At 42.5% G+C, this 22,619-nt stretch overlaps 1 protein-coding gene across 2 annotated transcripts in view; it reads left to right on the forward strand.

Moving 5' to 3' along the window:
* Positions 1–21,329, forward strand: part of RNASEH2B (ribonuclease H2 subunit B) — a 63,621-nt gene extending 42,292 nt beyond the window's left edge. For both annotated transcript variants that reach the window (XM_070380349.1, XM_070380348.1), the window contains exons 6-11: positions 1,145–1,209; positions 3,008–3,113; positions 5,818–5,899; positions 7,372–7,414; positions 18,400–18,480; positions 20,896–21,329. In XM_070380349.1, coding sequence (XP_070236450.1) covers positions 1,145–1,209; positions 3,008–3,113; positions 5,818–5,899; positions 7,372–7,414; positions 18,400–18,480; positions 20,896–21,003 — 485 coding nt within the window. In that variant the 3' untranslated portion in view covers positions 21,004–21,329. The remainder of the gene's footprint in view (positions 1–1,144; positions 1,210–3,007; positions 3,114–5,817; positions 5,900–7,371; positions 7,415–18,399; positions 18,481–20,895) is intronic.
* The last annotated feature ends 1,290 nt before the right edge of the window (positions 21,330–22,619 follow it).

Genomic DNA, 22,619 nt, shown 5'->3' on the forward strand with positions numbered 1-22,619 from the left:
GAAATAACAGCTTAATGTCATATACCATATATATGCTATACGTGACATTAAGCCGTTAGATTACATAAAGCTAGCTGGATTGTGAGAAGAGGAAGTATAATTTATAGGAGATGAAACTTTTATCCCCATAAAGGGCCAAATTGAGCCTATCATAAATCTAAATTCCCCTGAAATAGCTATGGCTATATTGGTAATACATTAAAAGATAAATCTCTTCTTCTTTCTCCACCAGTCCCACCAGCACAGTTCTAAGTAGTTAACACAGTTCTTTTCCTGAATGTATGCAATGAACTTCTTAGGCACCTGCATTTAGCTTCAATTTTCTCTCTTGGGATTTCCATTTTTATTTTAGAAAAGAAGTCTTTCATTTGAGAACATTGGGGTGATCTTAAAATTATTCAGAAAAATGAAGATGGCTTGGTATGTTAATTTGCTGAGTTTTAAAAATGACCTTTTCAGACAATAACTAGATTTACTGTGGTGACCATTTCAGAGTATGTGTAAATATCAAATCACTCTACCTGAAATCAGTACTATATTGTACATCAATTATATTCAGTTAAAAAATTACCTTTCCTCCAGATTTGTTGGTACAGTTGTTTTCAGTTTTATTGAGAAATAATTGACATACGTCACTGTGTAGGTTTATATTGTACAGAATGATAGTTCGATTTACTTGTATTTTGAAATGACTATCACAGTAGATTTAGTTAACATCCACCATCTCATATAGATACAATGAAGAGAAAAAAATTTCTCCTTGTGATGAGAACTATTTGTATAATTTGATACTTTTCTTAAATTCTCACTCATTTAATATTTGGTGAAACCTAAGATGTCCCAGTTCTGTTTAGGAATTTTTTTTTCCCAGTGTCTCAAGAATGCTCTCAGGGTTATTAATTGAGTTTTTCAAGTATATAAAATGTTATTTATTTTTTGGCTGCACCTTGCAACTTGTGGAATCTTAACTTCCCCAACTGGGGATTGAACCAGGGCCCTCACAATGAAAGCACGGAGTCCTCACCACTGGACCACCAGAGAATTCCTTGAAATTTTTAAACTGTTATCTTGTATATGAAATAGCTTTATGAGTTTATTTTTTGCTTAACCTACTGCACTGTCTTTTTTTTTTCTTTTAATCCAGAAGTAGACAAGAAGAAATATTACAAGTACAGCAAAGAGAAGACATTAAAATGGCTAGAAAAAAAGGTACAGTACCTCTCAGTGCCTTGTGGCAGAAAGAGTTTAATGTTCCTTTTTAAAAATGTTAAGAGAGAAGGTAGTAAGCCTGACCCCAAAAACCATCTTGAAAGTCCACCTACAAGAGAGAAGCTGTACAAAAATCTGCCAAGTGCAAGAAGAATCTTTGACTTTGCACTTTTCCTAACTCAGGCGGCTCTGGACTTAGCTTGACGTGCTTGTTCCCATTTCCCTGTGACCCTCACCACTGAATGAAGAAGTCCTTGCTAGTTGCTGGTGTAGACTTGAGTCTTCCAAGCCAGGTAACAGCAGGGCCACGTGTACTCTCTGTGGGTCCTGCAGGCATCTCAGAAGTTGACGTTGCTCACACACGACCTGCAGGGGCCAGGCAGACGGGGTTCGGGTTTAGCGTCTAGATGCTGAAGACGGGTCTTCTCCCAGGCAAGCCCTGTGTCTTGGTGATCCTAAGAATTAAACTCAATATAAGATCTCTTGCAGTGTTCTCCCAATCAATTTAGTGGATCACAACCAGTATTTCTCTTGGAATGGAATGGAATAGAATGGGCTAGGATAGATGAGGATGAATTAAAAGGAAAGTTGGATTGAGAATTGGGATTACCAGATGCAAAGTGGTATATATAGAATGGATAAACAATAAGGTCCCACTGTATAGCACAGGAAACTATTCAATATCCTGTGATGAACCATAATGGAAAAGAATTTGCAAAAGAAAAAACTGAGATTATTCTGTATAATCAAATATATATTTTTATATTGTTTTAAAAAAAGCACAAGATAAGGGCAAGTGTTAAGTATGACTGTAACATATTTATATATGTTTTGGGGTATTCGGTTGCTGAGTATTTCTTACTGTGCATATAGTGAAGAAACAAAAAGCCATTGGTCTAAGGATATCGCTTACTTTCACAGTGATAAGGAATCTCACCAGACCAGATCTTTGGATGACAAAGTTTTTGCAAGTTTTGTGGATATCAGTTCTAGCAGTGATTCCTAAGATTCTCTTCTGTCTTCTATATGAAAAACATGATTGTCACATCATGTTAATGGGCACATTGGGAGCTTGGGAACATGGAGATGAGCCTTGCAGTATTAATCAGGCTTGTTTGGGTGAAGTAGGGAAAAGGTTTAAAAAGTGCGTGTGTTTCACTCTTCATTTGCATCATCAGTAGTCTTTGCATTTGTGGGATTCTGTGTAGATGAAGAATGAGAAGTGCTGAGCAGAAACTGGGCATTTAGTTTTTGCTCTTAGCAAATGATAATGATATGAAATAGTGAGGTGAAGTTTATATTTATTGTGTTTCCTTTCTTAAATTCCTAGAAAGTGAGAAATTTATATTATTTATTCTCCTTAGAAAATCATAAAACACAAGTTTTGTGCCGTGTTCTGTCCTAAGGGCCTAACATCCATTAACTCATTTAGTCCTCACAGCAGTCCTGTGAGATCGGCGCTATCTTTCTTTCCCTTTCACAGGTGGAGGCACAGAGAGGTTCAGTAAGCAGTCCGTGGTCACAGCAGACCCAAGCCGCCTGCCTCCAGAGTCCGTGCTCTCGCACGGTGTAGGCCTTAGGAAGCCCACATACCGAGCTCATCCTGCAGCGTAGTCACTACCCCTCACCCGTCCCCAAATATGAAGCCATCTCTTATCTTCTGAAGATACATCTAGATCCGTACTACTTCTTCCTGGACCTTAAATGGATTGGAATCATGGGTTTAGAAAGTCTGAAAAGTCAGGGTGTCTAAAGTTAGTTGAAAATATCCTGATATTTCCCTTTGGTTATTTCATAGGTTAATCAGACTATGGCAGCATTAAAAACCAATAAGGTAAATGTCAGTGCCCGGGTACAGTCTACTGCATTTTTCTCTGGGGGCCAGGTCTCCAGTGACAAGGACGGTAAGCGAATCATTTTTTGTTTTGTTTTGTTTGTTTTGTCTGGAGTAAGTCGCCAATGTGTAAATGCCCATCTTAGGATTTAAAAACCTTAATGTCTCAGAAACTTCACATTCTTGCCAATGTGTTCTCTTGGATCTCATGGCAGGTGTGCATTTTATTTCAAAACCAAGTAGTACTTGTGCTGTAGATCAATTCTATCACTAATTGATACTTAAGTCATTCATTCACAAAATCTATATCTTGCACTAATAGTAATAACGACCCTTGTTATCCTTTATTGAGGGTGTGTAGTGTGCCACGCCTTTTACTAAGTTGCCAGCGTGCACATACTAGCTCATCTGAGCCCCCCTCCAAGTTTCATTTTACAGCGAGTTTGGAGGCCGTGTGCAGAGTCACTCAGCCAGTAAACGGCAGAGCTGAACTACTGATGGAGCTCGCCCGGCACTTAAGCCCACACTCGTAACCTTTTTGTTGTACTGTTCTTGGGGGCAAGGATTTCCAGAGCTTATCTGTTTGCATCTTTCTCTCCAGAAGCATAAGTCCTACTGTAGGTCTCAATATTGTGATTTTAGATGAAATTTATTCACTGGACAATTAATCCTTTAAGATACATTCTTTTGCCTTTCTCATTGTAGTGTCCTCTTACCTTTATATGTACAGTTGAATAACAAAAGCTATCTGATACAATTTACTTTCTGAAATGGTAGGACAGTAATTCTCCTGACTTTAAACTCTAATTCAGTGTTCCCCTGTTCTAAATATATGATTCCAAAACATCTGAGTTTCGTCATTTACAAAACAAATACCAAGCAGCCTGTTGGTGATTGGCTGTGATTCAGGCAGTCTTTGATGTGCAGAAATCCACCTCACAGTACCTTACACACACAGATGATGGCTGGCTCCCGCCATTCTGGGAGTGGTGGACTGCCCTTGGCGTCTTAATTAACTAGCTGTCAGTGTCTGTGATAGGCTTAACAGAAGGAGAGAGAGACTGAGTCAAATGGCTGGCTGGCCGGATAGATGGATAGATCATGGGTGATGGATGGATACATAAAACCAAAGATTTTCAGTAAAGCAGGAGAAGAGATGTTAGTGGTTGTTTAGACAGATGTTCTCATCTTAAAAATGAAAAACTATGGTCTCCGAGAAGTAGATCACTTACTCAGGGTCACCTATCCTAGCTAGCAGACCAGGTTGTCTACTCTGAGTCTGGTGTTTTTACCAAACGAATATCTACATCTAAGAGTCTGGGCTTCGCTATATTGCCATTTAGTGTTCCAGCCATAAAGTAAGCTTTATACTCTTTACATTCTTGCCTTTTTAGACCTTTAGCTTGATATGTGCCAGAGGAAGCAAACAGATATGTTGGCCTTCTTATTTGCTGTATGACTTGGAAAATTCAAACAGGGGCTCTGTATCAATCTAGAGGGGTGGGATAGGGCGGGATATGGGAGGGAGGTTCAACAGGGAGGGGACATATGTGTACTTATGGCTGGTTCATGTTGAGGTTTGACAGAAAACAGCAAAAGTCTGTAAAACAATTATCCTTCGATAAAAAAAAAATTAATTAATTTTTTAAAAAAGAAGGGTCCAGTGATAACTTTCAGTTCTCAGTGCTGGCAGTGAAAGTCTCTTACTAAAGACTTTGAGATCAGGGCATCCAGGCAGCAGTCCCTTTCTAACTGTTGATAATACTGAGGCAGGTTGTTATCCTGATGTCAAATGTAGAAAAGGGAAAAAAGATGGAAATGAATATCCCAGCAGCAAGCCTGAGATAGTGCTTTTGGTAGTTTATATCCCCTTGTGATTATCCCATCTATTGAGTGTGATTATCCCCTAGTAGTCTACAAAAAAAATACTAAATTGAGGAAGAGGGCTTTAAAACAGATTTTCTCTTTTGTAACTGTATCTAATTGATACCAGAGCTTCATTTTAGTACTGAAAATCCAGATGCTGTAGACGTCATGATTATACACTCTGTTGAGTTTTGTTTTTTACATTTTTAAGGCGTTTTATTAGTTTGGGATTCTCTGGTGGCTCAGACGGTGAAGTCTTCCTGCAATGTGGGAAACCTGGCTTCAATCCCTGGGTCAGGAAGATACCCTGGAGAAGGCAATGGCAACCCACTCCAGTACCCTTGCCTGGAAAATCCCACGGATGGAGGAGCCTGGTAGGCTACAGTCCATGTAGTTACAAAGAGATGGACACGACTGAGCAACTTCATCCCATTAGTTTGGGGTAATATGTAACATTCAGCAAGTGCTTAATAGAGACACATTGTATATTATTTCTCTTAAATGAGCATACTCATTATTATTCAGTAATTAGGTTTATTTTATATTGAAACCAACCTAGAAAAGATGACTATTTCATCTTGTTACATCTGATGTTTGAACTTTATTTGTATTCAAGGGCCTCAACTAAGAGAAGAACCCTGAATTTTTATCTGTTATTTAGTGGGCATATATTGTATTATACTTTATTATCTCATCATATCTTCAATGTCATCGTATATGATATCTCATACATCATATCCCCCCACCACTCTGACAGATGGATATGAGCATCCCCACACACACACACACACAAAAAGCTTAAGTGCCTCTCCAAAGCTAGATAATGCCAGAATTTGAACTCCAGTCAGTTTGACTGTGAAGCAACCATAATTATTACTAAATTTTTTTCTCCATTCTGTTTCTTTCAGAGGATTATGTTTGTTATGCCCATGGTCTGATATCTGATTACATCCCTAAACAATTAAGTGATGACTTATCTAAATATTTAAAGTAAGTATGGTCCATCTTTAGTCGTAATTAAGCATAATTGTGCTTGGTTTCCTAGAAATAGGGTTTCATTATGGCTTATATAAGGTTTCCCAGATGACTCAAGTGGTAAAGAATGTGCCTGCCAATGCAGGAGCCACAGGAGACGTGGGTTCGATCCCTGGGAAGATCCCCTGGAGGAGGAAATAGCAGGCTAGTCCAGTATTCTTGCCTGGAAAATCCCATGGACAGAGGAGCCTGGCGGGCTACAGTCCATGGAGTCTCAAAGAATCAGACACGACAGAGTGCACAAGCAAGTATGGCTTGTCGTATCACTTTTTCTGATAAGAGGTTATTCTTGAGTTGCGTCACAGACTCTATGGTTTGGAGGTGATTTTTAATGGACAGTTTTTTGATTGGAACAAATTAATTTAATGGATACTGGTTCCAAGAACCCCTGAGTGTTACAATTAGAATTAGGAGTTGTTATAATGTTAGAGCATAAATTGTGTTAAAATTTTATCACAGCCAGACTTAACTAATTTGATTCATGGGACGGAAAGAGTAGATAGCAGAGTAAAATATTTTTGAAAGTTACATTTAAAGGTTGTGTACCATTTTTATTATTTTATTATTATAATCATTAGCTGTTCACTATGTATTTTTATTATGCCCAGCACTTGAAACTCTACTTTAGGCTGAAAAAGATATGTTTTTTCCTATATTTTAGCAACCACTGTTAAAATTTCATATATGTGATGATCTAATAGCTTTTCCTGATTCTTAGAATAATTTTCTCCTCTGATACGTGGAAATAAAATGAGTTTTTAATAGCTATGGTTGCATTTTTAGCAAATTGTATTTTTGGTCCTACTTAAAGAACAATTAGTAGAAACTGGTTTCTGTAGTATAATATAGTACGTTGAAAGCTTGCTCTGAATTGATAAAGATACCCTTCTGTTTATTATTTTCCTGAGTCTCTTTGTACCTGCTTATCTTGTTAGAGACTTTATATCTTTGTATTCCATTATTTTTTTAGATTCTTTTCTGCTGAAATTTTAAAGTTTCAGTTAAAGACTTGAGAGAAGGGTGTGTCAGTTAAACTTTTCTTTAATAGAAAAGTAAAGTTCCTGTGACTTCTTGTCAACAGAATAATTTTCACTTTTAAGTATATGCTAGATTCACCATTTATGGTGAAAAAATACATACCAAAATACATATTTATAGAGACTAAAGGAAAGCAATTCCATTGCAACCAGTGACTTTGAATTTTGTTTTTTAACTCAGAATTCCAGTACAGAGGATTAAGTAGCTAAATGCACATTTTTTCACTTAGAAAAATTTCACTCTTTATAATGAGGTGATCGAACAGTAAGATATATGGAGGTGAGACTATTAAATGAAATCAGGACTTACTAAGTCTTAAGTTGGCCCGGTCATTCTGTTTGCTTGTCTATGAAAAACCATTACTCTGATTTTTATTTTTCACTCCTCAGGCTTCCAGAACCTCCAGCTTCAGTCCGAAACCCTCCCTCAAAGGTAAGAAACTGTGACTAAGATATCTTTGGAGCACGTGGAAAAATAGTATACTTTTGCCACATACATTTAGTTTACTCTAGTATATGTTAAAGCATCTTAATCCACCTTATGTGGAATCAAGATTATACTGCTCTCCATCAGTATTTTTATTTTCATGGATTTTAGGTGAATCATAAATAAGGTGCTATGAAAATCAAGGAAGAGTTGGTTCTAGCTCAATATCTGCATTGACATATTAGAGAATCATAATTAAAATTAAGTCGTCTTGCATGAGCTAGATCCTATAATTAACTTTATTAATCATTCAGTTCAGTCACTCAGTCGTGTTGGACTCTTTGCGACCCCATGAATTGCAGCACGCCAGGCCTCCCTGTCCATCACCAACTCCCGGAGTTCACTCAGACTCACATCCATCAAGTCAGTGATGCCATGCAGCCATCTCATCCCCTGTCGTCCCCTTCTCCTCCTGCCCCCAATCCCTCCCAGCATCAGAGTCTTTTCCAGTGAGTCATCTCTTTGCATGAGGTGGCCAAAGTACTGGAGTTTCAGCTTTAGCATCATTCCTTCCAAAGAAATCCCAGGGCTGATCTCCTTCAGAATGGACTGGTTGGATCTCCTTGCAGTCCAAGGGACTCTCAAGAGTCTCCTCCAACACCACAGTTCAAAAGCATCAATTCTTCGGTGCTCAGCTTTCTTCACAGTCCAGCTCTCACGTCCATACATGACCACTGGAAAAACTGTCTAGCCTTGACTAGACAGACCTTTGTTGGCAAAGTAATATCTCTGCTTTTCAATATGCTATCTAGGTTGGTCATAACTTTCCTTCCAAGGAGTAAGCGTCTTTTAATTTCATGGCTGCAGTCACCATCTGCAGTGATTTTGGAGCCCCTAAAATAAACTCACTTTGCCAAATTTAATTGTCATAGGCACAGAGGTGCATAGAACATGATTTTTGCAACACAGAGTTCTTTGAGCAAGGATGACCACACTTTACTGTCTATACTCGAAATGATCAATTCAGTTTGTGTGTAATCTTTGTGAATCAGTGAAAAACCTTTCCTCTGCTAGATGTTCTCAAATCGCCACCCTCAGCTCCTCTGCACTGTGGACTCTGAGATACAGGGAGTAGAGAAGCCATTCACAGACCACACCCGAGAGCAAAGAGTAGCATCCCTAAGCCCGGGCCTGGCTGCAGACTAGTAAGTGCTGCTCAGACACAGGGAAATAAACACGTGCACCAGCTTGTCCGTGAGGCCATCATGCTCCAGCAGCAGAATAATGAGTACCTTGTGAATGAATGAAACATGGATGCTAAAGAACTTTCCTTCTTCCCTGCCTTCTAGGTGGCCAACATTCTCAGGATTTTTTTTTTTTTTTTTCCATTTGTATACTGTTTGAAGGTGGTGATGGTTCTAAAAACATTCAATACTTGGACTTTTAGGAAAGGGCATAAAATTTAAAGTGCATCATTGTTAGTTGGGGACCTTTTTTAGCAAATTGTGTCCAAGGAGGTTCATCTTTTCCTCACTGAAGGAAGCAGTTGGTGTAAGATCTAATCTGGGGCAGACCCACAGCAGCACCAGGGGACATAAATATAGCTGTCTTGCTCTAACTAAGGTAACAGGCATATTTGTTTCTTTCTTATTTTTCTCCTTACAAAAACGAGGCATATTTCTTTCTCTCAAATATCTGTCTTCCTTAGTAACACAGAGATCTAAAACTGCCCTTGAAGGATTTAGCCTTTGATATGGTTGCTGGAGGGTAGGTTCTTTTTTTTTGTTGTTGCACAAAGAATTCACAGATGAGATTCGGAGGCGAAGTAAGCAAAGGGTTTATTGAGTGACAGTACACTGTCAGGAGGGAGCCTGGGCAGGCTCAGAGCAGCAGCAATGGAAAGCAGCAGTTTTCCTTTTGACAAGCTGGTTATAGGGGATGTGAAGGATTAGGTGGAATATTCATTCAGGGGGGCGGGGTTGAGGGGGTGATTTCCTGGTTTTCGTCCCAGCCCCAACTTCCAGAGATGAGGGGGAGTTTCTGTCCTTACATGGTCTTGCTCGGATCTGTCATGGCACCGGTGCACGGTGGGCACTGCTCTGTGCAATGCTAATTCTGTTGTAACGTGGGCATAGTGAGCAAAAGGTGACATTCGGACCAGAGGTTCCCATATTCCTTTGTTTGCTGCCAGGTCCCTTGTCATCACAAGACTTATGATCGCCTGTCAGCCCAGAGGTTCCCACTTTTCTGTTTGCCCCTTGGACCTCTGTCATTGTAAGATGTATGTGGTCACCCGACCCATGCCCCCTCCTTTGCTCACCTCTGGCTAATGGCCTGCTCTGACGTTCCCCTAAAGGAGTCTGCACCCTTCAAATCTTTTAAGGGTCAGAGGGTCCATGATCTGTCTTCTGAAGCTGCCTCAAGCTGAGCAGGGGCATTGTGCCTGCCTGCGGGGCCCAGATCACCTTGCCCTCTGTCAGAGATGAGGTCTCGGGGTCCTTGACAGTGGCAGAGACAGAGAGTGGGGAGTAGACAGAGGCTGCGGCCCTGTCCCGCGGATGTTGGTGGTCCCCGTTGTCATGAAAAGAAAGTGAAGTCACTCAGTCATGTCCGACTCTTTGCAACCCCATGGACTGTAGCCTACCAGGTTCCTCCATCCATGGGATTTTCTAGGCAAGAGCACTGGAGTGGGGTGCCATGGGTTGAAATTCCAGGTGTATCATCATCTGTAGGTGACTCTGTTGTAACCTGAAGAAATGAACTTAACAAGCAGGTTAAAAGGGACAGGGCCAAAAGTCAGTAAAAGTAGGATTGCAGTCAGAGGTCCAAGCAGGGGCAGGAACCAGGTTATGTTTGATAACACCCCTCTGACTGCAGGCCAGAAGCAGGTGGCACTGGGGTCACCCATCCTGAAAGTGTGTAGCCTTGGGGCCTGTTCGTGTGTGCTTTGGGCGCCTTCTTCCGCCTGGCCAGGGGTGTCAATGTCGGTGCAGCACAGTTTACTGATTACTGCACAGACCCTCCCTGCTCAGCTGGGAGATAGTCCAGGGCTCTCTGTTCTGCATCACTACATCTGCTAGGAAATAAAGGGATCCCCTGTAATCCTGGTCAGAGTCGATAGAATATCTGACAGGTTACAGAGCATTGCCTCAAGGGAGGCAAAGCCCCCACCCCCGCCATGGGGACACACCAAACTAGTAGCAGCCCCAGTGCCTTCCAGTATGTGGCCCGTATGGGTGGTTACACCTGCATTCCTCTGATTACTGGGTTGGCCAAGTGTGCCACAAGCAAGGCAATATCTATACAAGGAAAGTGAAAGTCGCTCAGTCGTGTCTGACTCTTTGCAACCCCATGGACTATATAGTCCAGGGAATTCTCCAGGCCAGAATACTGGAGTGGGTAGCCTTTTCCTTCCCCAGGGGATCTTCCCAACCCAGGGATCAAACCCAGGTCTCCCGCATTGCGGGCAGATTCTTTACCAGCTGAGCCACCAGGGAAGCCCATGCAAGGAAAGGTCACAGCCGATCCCAGGGAGAGGCAGAGGAGTTGGGGTTGATTGTTCTGAGGAGGGAAGTGGCTTATGTTTCAGCCACAAAGGGACCAATACCTGGAGGAAGCGCATGCCTGGCGCACTTCAGAGGAGTTGAGAAACTCCTTAAGTGGTTTGTCCGAGAGGGGTGCCCGTGAAGCTTGGAGAGAGGCCCACCATTATGAGAGCAGTTGTGAGGTGTGAAGACGCGGTAGGACACAGGTCATGGGACTCTGAGGCCAGCAGGGTTGCCACGCGGCCGCGACCTCCACATTGGCCAAGGTTGGCAGGACTAGGCGCCTGTAGCCAGTCCCGACAGAGGGGGCCCTGCAGGGCCCCCAAATGGTAGTGCTCCTCTCTGTTACAGGAGCCCTGTCCCTGAAGGTTCACGGGAAGTCTCCTCTCCATCCCCGAGGATTCACCCCTGGGGTGCATTCTCAGTCACGGGGAGAAGTTTTTAAAACAGGAAAAGCTCATCGTCTTTTGTAATACAGCCGGGCCCCAGTGTAAACTTGAGGACAAGGAAGCCTGGCTAGAAAATGGAGCTTCAACTATAATAGCATCCTATGAATAGGTTTTATGAAAGGCAGAGAAATTGGATAGAGTTTCGTTATGTTCAGTCCCTTATGACCCTAAGAGAGAATCCAGAGCTATGCACGTCCTGTGTTGGGGAAGCTTGTCAGTTGGGACTGGTTCAGATTCTACAAAAACCCTCTCTGGTAGCATCTCTGGAGGAAAGTAAGTCTTGGACAGAAGCACCTAAGTCCTGATGCTCTTTCACCATCTTCACCCCTCCAGCACCGTGTAATCCTCTTTACTCTCCCGTGCAAGAAGTGCAGCAGAGTGCCCGTGCCCCCTCACCCCCCACCCCCTGAGAAGCAGTAGGCAGACCTCAGGGAAATACCAGAGTCCGTACCCCTTTGCTTTGTCTGGCCTCAGCCAGCGCTGCCTTCACTTAGGCTGCTTCTCAGGGGCCCCTGGCCGGTTCACTGAAGGATTCTGGGAGCTAACTCTTTCCTTGGACCTTACTTGGAAGGACCCTGAATGTTGTCATTTCCCACTGCCGCGCCCCTGAGGAAAAGACCCCTATCTGGGCACAGCCTCAAGCATTTGATGATGAATTATGTATCATCTAACCCACTTACTGCCCCGTGGGCATCACGGCAGTGCCACTGATTGATCCCAAGTGGGATTATGAACCAGGCCAGCCCGGTGTCCCTAGAAGAGCACGCACAACCCTTTGCTTCATTGAAGGGACAAGATGGTGCACAGTTAAACCTGTCAGCTGTGATAGGGTTGAAGAGGTCACCCAAGGTCAGAATGAACCCTGTTTCCCGCCCGGTCGGTAGATGCCTCAGAAAGTATACGAACGTGGACCAGACACTTTTGAGGGACGTGTTGTGCTTGCAACTTACTTCATTTACCAGTTGGTCCCCGACATCTGTTAGAAACTTCAAAAGCTCACCCTGGGGTCCCCAACCCCTCTCAGCCTTTTTGTTGAGGCGGCCTTCAGTGTCTTTAACAATAGAGTCCAGGCTGAGGGAGAAAGGAAGAAGCAGCATGACTCAAGAAGGGCCCACCGGCAGGCCAGACGTCAGCAGCCGTCGTGGTGGGATGTAACCCTCTTCCTGATCACCACAGAGGTGCTCCCAGGAGACCCCCGCCAGGTAAAGGAGCCTGTTTTAGCAGTGGGAACCCCAAACACTGGAGCAGGGAATGCCCAGGAAATAGGTCCTGGCCTCAACCCGAGGCTCACTCTGTAGGAAGATGGGCCATGGAACGAGAGGAAGCCCTCAGCTCTGAAGGAAGCGAGGAACTCCCCCAAGCCAGTCACGGCCGTGGTTGACTGATGAGATCCAGGACTTGCCAGGACCCCTCAGAATACAGCGACCGTCACATGGGACGGACGTGGCGGACCACTGGCGGGGCAGGTACTCTCGTCCAGTTTCCAGTGGACACAGAAGCCGCTTACTCCGTCCTCACTTCTCATGCTGGGCGTCTTGTCCCTGAAACCTGCTCTGTTGTTGGGGTAGAAGGAAGGCCAAAACAAAAACATTTGACCACCCCTCTAACTTATACCTGGGGAAAGACCATCATAACTCTCAAGCCTCTTGTCATGCCCGAGCGCCCTAGCCCATTATTGGGAAGAGACTTTCTCTCAGCCTTGGGGGCAACTTTTGCTCTTCCTGAAAATGAAAATTAAGGCCTATTTTTGGCTGAACCTATGTGTCATACAAGACTCAGACAGTCCAGCTCATGTTTTCTCCGGAAATTGGAAAACTTACAGATCCACAGATCTCAGATCAAAGAATCCCAGGATCGGCAAAATTTGCCACTTCATTAAAAATCACCGTTAAGGAAGCTAGTATCTTCTTGCCTTCTAAGTGTCGGTTCCCCATAAAACCAGAGGCTCAACAGGGCCTCAAACCCTGATCTCAAAATTCATCAAATGTGGGCATTTGGTATTGTGCCAGTCTCCTTGTAATAACCCAGCCCCGCCTGTCCTCAAAGGAAATGGGGCTTATAGAATGCTGTAAGGTCTTCAACTCATCAGTGAAGTTGTGATTCCTCTCCATCTAATCATCCCAGTCTATACTCCAGCTTTTCTCAGATCCCGGAGGACACGGCCTGGTTTATAGTCCTTGATCTTAAAGATGCCTCCTTCTCTATACCTGTTCAGTCTGATTCCCAGTACCTCTCTCCCTTTGAATGGACCAATCCAGACACCAATGTGACCCGACAATATACCTGAACTGTCCTTCCCCAGGGATTCTGGGACAGCTGACACCTGCTTGGCAGTGCCCTAGCGAAGTAACTGCAGGCATTTAAATTAGAGATGGGGGCATTATTACAATACATAGATGGCCTCGTTATTTGCAGTCCCTTGAAGGAAGCCTCAGACTAAACCACTGCACAGATCCTCAGTTTCCTGGCTCCAGAGGATATCCCCATGGAAGGCCCAAATTTCCTCCCAGAGAGTCACCTTCCTGGGACATGTTCTAAGCACAGGAGAGTACATCTTTAACAGCAGTCCTCCACCTACAACCACCACATTCAAAGAGACAGCTCAGAATCTTCTTAGAAGTGGCTGGATTTTGAAGGATTTGGGTCCCTGGGTTTTGTCTCACACCATGCAATGCTGGAGACCCCGGTTCGATTCCTGGGTCAGGAAGATCTGCTGGAGAAGGGATAGGCTACCCACTCCAGTATTCTTGGGCTTCCCTGGGGGCTCAGCTGGTAAAGAATCTGCCTGCAATGCAGGAGACCTCAGACCTCAGTTCGATCCCTAGGTTGGGAAGATCCCCTGGAGATACCCAGTCCAGTATTCTGGTCTGGAGAATTCCATGGACCATATAATCCATGGGGTCACAAAGATTCGAACATGACTGAGCAACTTTCACTTCATCTGCAGTGGAAGCTCAGAGTCTTAACCACTGGAATGCCAGTAAGTCCCAAGCCAGTATTCCATTTATATATGTATCACATCTTTATCCATTCATCTGTCAATGGACACCGAGTTTTCATTTAGAGAGATGAATTTAGGAGTTCGATAATGGAGAGAATGTGAATGTACTTAGTGCCACTGAGCTGTACAGAGATTAAATATGGTTAGAATAGTATGTTCTGTATTATGTGACTTGTACCAAAAAAAAAAAAAAAAAAGTTTTTAATGGCTCTGACTAGTGCCCCAGCCCTAGAGATTCCAGATCTAAACAAGCTCTTTACTGTTTTCCCCAGAAAAACAGGATTAGCCCTGGGAATTCTTGCCCCAAAGGTGGGACCAGTCCCATGGCTGATGGCATATCTCTCCAAGCAGTTGGACCCAGTGGCCTCTGGCTGCCTCACATTCTGTGAGGGGGGCCTCCAGTCAGCCATTGGTGTCCCTAATTTCTACCAGATGGCTAGAAGCCTTTCCAGTTAAGACCGAGGGAGCCCAGGAGGTAATAAAGGCATTACTTAAGGAAATAATTCCTCAGTTGAGACTTCCACGGTCCATACAGAGTGGCCACAGTCCCTTTTTTGTGGCTCGGGTCACCCAACTAGTCTCTCCAGCCCTGGGCACTTGCCCCCATCTCTGCACTGCCTGGAGGCCTCAGTCGTCAGGGAAAGTGGAAAAGGCAAATCAGACTTTAAAAAGAACCCTGGCTAAACTTTGTCAAGAGACATCGGAACCATGGACAAAGCTTTTACCCACAGCCCTCCTGAGAATCAGGGCAGCACCCAAAATAGGGCTAAGGCTCAGCCCCTTTGGAATGACTGGCCGCAGGTAGGCCCTTTGTTCCTTCAGATATTTTGGTGGACACCAGAATTGGTGAGCTCACTAAGTAACTGATTAATTGGGGACAAACTCAACAGGCGATTTCATGGGCGGGTGGGGGCCGGGTTACCTGCCTTGAGGCAGCACTTTGTAACCTGTCAGATATTCTGTCTACTCTGGCCAGGATCACGGGGGATCCCTTAATTCCATAGCAAATGTAGTGATGGAGAACAGAGAGCCCTGGACTGTCTCCCAGCTGAACAGGAAGGGTCTGTGCAGTAATCAATAAACTGTGCTGCACCACACTCACCCCGGCCAGGTGGAAGAAGGTGCCCAAAGCACATATGAAAAGGCCCCAAGGCTATACACTTTCAGGAAGGGTGACCTCAGTGCCACCCACTTCTGGCCTGCAGTCAGAGGGGTGTTATCAAATACAACCTAGTTACTGCCCCTGCTTGGACCTCTGATCACAATAATGCGTTTGCTGATTTTGGGTCCCATCCCTTTTTAACCTGCTTGTTAAGTTCGTTTCTTTGGGTTAAAACAGTGTCAGCTACAGATGAAGATACACCAGGGATTTCAACTCATCCTTCATGACAATAGGGAACACCAACATCCGCGGGAGAGGGCCGCAGCCTCTCTCTACTCCTCACTCTCTGTCTCTGCCACTGTCAAGGACCCCGAGACCTCATCTCTGACAGAGGGCAAGGTGATCTGGGCCCCGCAGGCAGGCACAATGCCCCTGCTTAGCTTGAGGCAGCTCCAGAAGACAGATCATGGACCCTGTGACTCTTAAAAATATCTGAAGGGCTCAGATTCCTTGAGAAGGGAAATGTTAGAGCAGACCATTAGCCAGACATGAGCAGAGAAGGAGGCATGGGTCAGGTGACCATATACATCTCGCAATGACAGGAGCCCTGGAGCAAACAGAAAAGTGGGAACCTCTGAGCTAACAAGAAGCCATACATCTTATGAGAACAAGGTCTCAGAGGCAAAGAAAGAAATGCAGGAACCTCTGATCCGAATGTAACCTTTTGCTCACTATGCCCACGTTACAACAGAATTAGCATTGCACAGAGCAGTGCCCACCATGCACTGGTGCCATGACAGATCCGAGCAAGACCACACAAGGACAGAAACTCCCCGTCCTCTTGGGAAGGTGGGGCTGGGACAGTAACCCAGAAATTACCCCCCAAACTCCTTCCTCCCGGATAAATATTCCACCCAGTCCTTCACACCCCATGTAACCAGCTTGCCAGAAGGATGTCACCATGTCCCTTGAGCCTGGCCACACTCCCTCCTGAGAGTGCACTGTCGTTCAATACATCTTTGCTTACTTGGCCTCCGAGTCTCATCTCCCAAATTCTTTCTGCAACAAAACAAGAACCTACCCTCTGGCCACACAAAGACGGCCACAGACAATTCATAAATGAATCAGTACAGCTGTATTCCAGTAAATCTTCATTTGTAAAAACAGACAGATAGCCTGTGGGCAGTAAGGTAAATCTTGCTAAGCCCAGATTTCTCCTACATCTCAGCTTCATCTTCAGGATTATTTTAGTTTCTTTCTAAGGTTTCCTGCTCTATTGTGTCTTCCTGGTGCTCTAGCGTGTACATCGCAAACTGCACTGGATAATGTACTGTAGTTTAAACAACAGTAGGATAATGTCTATTAACTTTCCCATCTGTGTCCAGGACTTGCTTGATTCTTACAGAAATATAGTTGATCATTTGCAGAAAATAACATTCCAGTGGCCATTAGGTATCTTTGCATCTCTTTTGCCTTAATATGTTTCACATTATTTTATAACTCTTAAGTTTGCTTCTTTTGAGGCCAGCTTCCAAACCTCACCCGCTTCTGTCTTTTAACTTTGCCAGTGTCAGCTCACAGAGCTGAATGTGGGGATGTGGCTGAGTTTTCTCTGCAAATCACTTGCAGGAATGATAAGACCAAGCTTAGCATTAATTCCTGTGTTGTCTGCTGTCTGCCCTTCTCTTTCCAGAGCGGTACCCATTCAGTCAGATGCGTTGTTACTGTCTTTCTGAACCACTTTTCTGTTTCTTCTGAAGCATTCGCCTAAATCTGCAGTGATTCAGTCTTTTACATAACAAAAATTTAAGTAGATGCTACAGTTAATATAAACATACTCAACGGTATGCCGGTAAAAAATTTCAAGATGTGTCATTCTGCCCACTTGTGTTACACATGTGCTGTGGCATCTTTAGCTCTGACTTTACAGTTCTTTGTTTAGTGAAAGCTTGGTGAGAAGAGTGAAGCCGGGAACAAGCCTGCATTTCCTAGTGTGGGTCCATGTTGGATCATATCAGCGTCTCCACAAGGAGCTTGAAAATCTGTAGAGTCCCAGTTGTGATCAGTTCCCCACGTTAAACATCAAGACTCACCTGCCTGCCTTGTGCCTTCTACGAAATAAGCATGTCACAACTCCTGCTATACTGTAAACACAGAGGCCACAGTCTAGCTCTTGACCTGATTCTCACATTTGTTGATTGCAAAATGCTCATGTGAAAGGTGAAAGCAGGAGGGAACGGCTGACTTAATTACGTTGGGTCCCATGCAAAGAGCACCTGTAACAAAAGGTGAGATCTCACCTCAAGTCCTCTGCTAGGCAACCTTAAGCCTGTTCACGTAACCGCTGTGCTTCCCTCTGCTGCCTGCTTGCTTTGCAAGGTTGTTCTTACGTGGATAAAATGAGATAAACGGAAAGGACACAAAGATGGAAATAATAAGAATACTGTTCCCGTACTCCTAGATGGACATCACACTGGTCCTGCAGGTGAATAAAGGGGGTTCTGGCTGGACCCCTGGCCACCATAAAGGAAATTCTCTTCTTTGATTTATGTGTCTGCATGCGCCCCCTTACACTGTCCTGGAAGTCCACGTTCATCTAGATGCCCCCCGTCCTTGTAGTATGTGATCATACTGCTAGACAACCTCAGGACTGGGTCATGGGCTTGCGTGCTCACACCCTGTCACCACCAAAGCTGCTTCTCGGAAGGGACGTCTGGCTTAGAACGTTCCTAGAAAAGTGGTAAAAAGTGAAGGGACTTGTAAAGAATAAGCGCTCTGCAGAGTCTGCAGCTCCATTTGGCTGCCACAGGGTTCCAAACTGTTCATATTTTTTTTTAATGGATTGATGTAAGTGTCAAGGTGACATTTGACAGTTCACTGCTCTAACATTGCAGAAAGCAAAGTTATCAGATGAGCCCGTAATGGCAAAAGAAGATTATACTAAGTTTAACTCCAAAGATTTCAAGACTGTAAAGGTACGTGTCCGGGTGTTAGTAGCGTACTCCTGAATCCCGTGGCTGATGCTGCTGCGTGGGGACTCCAGGAACGACTGCATGCTTGACTGTGATTTTATCGTTTTAATTGTGAAGAATTATTAACTTGAGTTTCAGTGACTTTAGAACTATTTCAAAATTGTGAGTGACAATGAAAGTATCAAGCAAGGAAGACCTTTTTACAGACAAAGAAAGGCAGAGTTATTAGCAAGAGTGTGCCTAAGCTTCGTAATATAGTATATCCAGAGTGGTAGGGTGGGGCAGAGAAACAGGCTTCAAAGGTAATGTTTTGTCAACTCAACTGCCTAGTAGCTTCCAGAAATTATGACAATAACAATTATTAACACATAACTCAGCAATCACCCCAGCAAATATTTTCATAACATTCCTTACTAAGCTTTATCCTTCACATCATTCATTATAAATACATATGTAGCTTTCAGAATTGGCATACATATGTATTGGAGTTGTGCCCTTTTCATTTAGCTCTGTATTGTAAAAATATTGATGTCATTAAGATTTCTTTGAAAAATTAGAAATGATTTCATGATATTCAGTCACTGTTATTTTACTTCACCATGTAGAATATAATCTATTTAATTCCCCTATTTTTGGACACATGTTATTCTGCTTCTTTTTGTCTAAATGAAGTGATAAAACATTCTTACTTACAGTCTGCATCTCTATTTCATTAGACACAATTTAAAACTAAGAGTAAAGGCTTAGAAAACATCAGCTCTTTCCATGATTACTGAGACACATACATAGCTAAGAAGCTTTCCAAAAAGGTAGCAGAAATTTATCCTCCCAGCCATTATTGCTGATGAGTGTTCATCTCACAGTCTTGACAGCATTGAGTATTGGTTTTATTCTTAAAAATTTCGCCTGTCTAATTAGGTTACATTTCTTTGGGTAGAAAGGTTGTTTTTCCAAATGCTTATTGCCTGTCTGCAGTTTTGTTAGTTTTCAGTTCATGTCTCTTGCCTGATTTTACATTAGGATAGTAATGTTTTTCTTGTTGATTTGTAAGAGCTCAATCTAAATTAAGGCTGTTAACACTTTTCATGACATATAAAGTACAAATCATTTTCCAATTTTTTTAGCCTTTTCATTCAACTTTTGAACTGTTTTTTAAGCTTTTCTGAGGATTAAATATCAAAGTTTTTTTTATGATTTTCTCATTATTTTTAGGCTTAGACCTTGCCTGCCCCAAGATAAATTAATTCCACTTAGATTTTAGCAACACTTACTCTCCCTTAGGTTTCATGGTTTCTAAAATTTGTATTCTTTACACGTATTTATCTAGGCATGGCATATCAGGGAATAATCCAACTTGAGATCTGACTAAATAGCTGGTTGTGTCAGTGCTTTCGTGAGCAGGGATGTTTTTGAATTTCTCCATGAGGAATATTTCTGCCCCACCCTTCTCAGTGCTGCTTCCCAGCGTGTCGCCTTGGGCGCAGCACCAGTGAGCTAAGAGGTTGAACCAGGATGTGCGTTAAGTGCAGGGGACAGAGGATAACTTGTCTCAGAGAGACTGTCCCTCTTCCCCATCCAGCCAAACCATAAGCCTAGTAAATTATAAGTGACAGAATGTAAGAAGCAAGTTTCCAGGGATCATATACTGACTGTGCCCTTAAAAGATACTTTGGCAGTGACTTTGTCTCACAGCTCGCCGGGAGACAGATGATTTCTTCTTTGCCGATTCCCATCACTTACGCTTCTGTTGAACACTAAAGTACATACAATCAGCTGCTGTTTCCCTCTGCCAGTGCTTTGTTATAGGACATGCACGGCAAAACAAAACCAAACAAAAACATTGACCAGGAAGAGAGAGAGTTTTAAAAGGCAGAGTTATTTGGAGTCAGCTTTTCGGAAGGTGCTTTTCGTGGTTGGAGGAAAAGGGACCGCTATCCTGCTGGTCCTGGGAGCAGCACAGGTTATCTTGTGAATGTAACTGCTCTGCCCTTGGTGTCCCAGAGAGCCTCTGAATGAAGTCAGATGGTAGCAGGCTGTGAATTATTCATCACGTGGTAATACAAGGCTATAATTCCTCCCTCTGACAACTGCTGCCTGTGTCAGTTCGATTGTTTGTGTTATTGCACTTAATGCACCCTCCAGAATTTTCTCCCCACAAGTAAACCATCAGTTGTAACATTCCACTCCTTAGAAGGCAGCAGTTTTATCTCCTGCCTGTTGACATACTTTGTCTCAGGTATGAATTCTGAGCAGAAATCAGAACTTTTACAAAGAATCACTCCTTATGAGGCATGTTTTTAGCAGCATGCTTACCTCCCTGAACGAACCTTGAGACATGCATGGTCTTGTCTGATTTGCATGTGTGATTTATAAGTGTTACATTTGTAATGATTTTTCTCTTCTTATTTTCATTAACAGAAAAATAGCAAAATGACCGCAGCTCAGAAGGCTTTGGCTAAAGTTGACAAGAGTGGAATGAAAAGTATTGATTCCTTTTTTGGTACAAAACATGTTAAAAAAAAATAGGAAAGATTTGAACCTTTGAAAGTGAAATTGAGCAAAAATATCTGCCTTCTTCATGTCCCACTTTTGTCCTTCCTCCTTGCTACTGTACTTCCAAACCCTTAATAACCACCTTTTGAAAAAAGGTAGGATGAGGGCAATTTTCAGATTCACTTGAACATTTCTTTGTATTTGAATTTTGTGTTTCCTGAACAAAATATGGGAAAGTAATTGTGAAACATCATGGCTTATAGCCTTTGGAGTTTTATTTGACACCATGAAAAGTAATCAAGTGAGTAGAATTAACCTTGAGCATCACAAATTCCTCAATAAACTGACATGTGACAATGTTTGAGTGTGTGCTTGTTATTTTATCCCACTTTGCACATGGTAGCTATGGCAACACGGTTTTCAGTATACAGACAGAAATCAGATAACACAACTATCAGATTAACTACTCATTTTTAAAAGTTTAATATTTGGTAAATCTTTTGTTTAATATATTTTTCTGTTTTATGAATATATGTTCTTTGTAGAAAATAGATAAAACTACAAAATAGAAAATATAATGTCCTATTTATTACCTGAAGATAATATGATGCATTTTATTATATAATAATTTTTAAATGAATTATAGTGGTAATTTTATAACCTTTTTTCTTGATGTCATTTGATGAGCATTTTCCTAGACCACTATTCTTCATAAATATGCTTTTTAATGACAGTAATTTTTAATTATTTGAGTGTTTCATTATGTAATAATCATGGCCCTTTTTTTTTTTTAGATGTGGGCTTACTGAGTCATAACTAAGTTTTTCAAATATATAGTTGTGGGAATATATTTCACAGAAAGGTTATAGGATCTTGCACTCTAACAAATGATGGTATGAGTTCTTATCTTATTAGCTTTGAACAGTATCTTTGCAAGTTAGTGGGGGGAAAAAAGGCATGTTAGTGTGACTTTAACTTATATTTTCCTGATTAGTAATGTCAGTTGAAGAAAAACCCACACAACCTACAAGTTGAGAGTTACATTTTATTCCAGAGCTTTTCAGCTTGCCTTGTGTATCCTCTTGATTAGATTACCTTTCGAGCACCCACAGAAGTAATGCTGTGTCTTTCTTAATGCACCATGTCAAGTCAAGAGTCACATGACCCAATACTAGAGATGTTAACTTTAATCACTTAGTTAAGGTGGTGTTCACCAGGTTCATTCACCATAATGTTATTTTTCTCTTTGCAGTTAATAAGTAATTTGTGGGCAAATACTCTGGGACTTAGAAGTATTCTATTCCTCACCCAACACTCACCTACATGTTTTAAAATAAACCTACTAACAGTTTTTCCAACTCCATCATTTCTTCTGTATTTATTCCTTTTACATTTAGTTGGCACTCCATTTATTTATTCATTTATGAGTTAATATGGACTTGTAGGTTATTTTATCCAGTGAGTTAAATTACAATATTCTGTTCCTCATATTGTCCCAGAAGGGTCAGTGAGAGTCCCTTCAAGCTGGCCCCTGTATCTTTTTGCTGTGTTTCCATCATTTTTAAATACTTCATTATTTCTTTTGTAAGAGGGTATCCCAGGCTCTTTGTGTATTTTCCCTATCCAAGACCTGGAATCAGCCTTTTTCC

This window comes from Bos mutus, chromosome 12 (genome assembly GCF_027580195.1).
Source record: "Bos mutus isolate GX-2022 chromosome 12, NWIPB_WYAK_1.1, whole genome shotgun sequence".
Lineage (NCBI taxonomy): Eukaryota > Metazoa > Chordata > Mammalia > Artiodactyla > Bovidae > Bos > Bos mutus.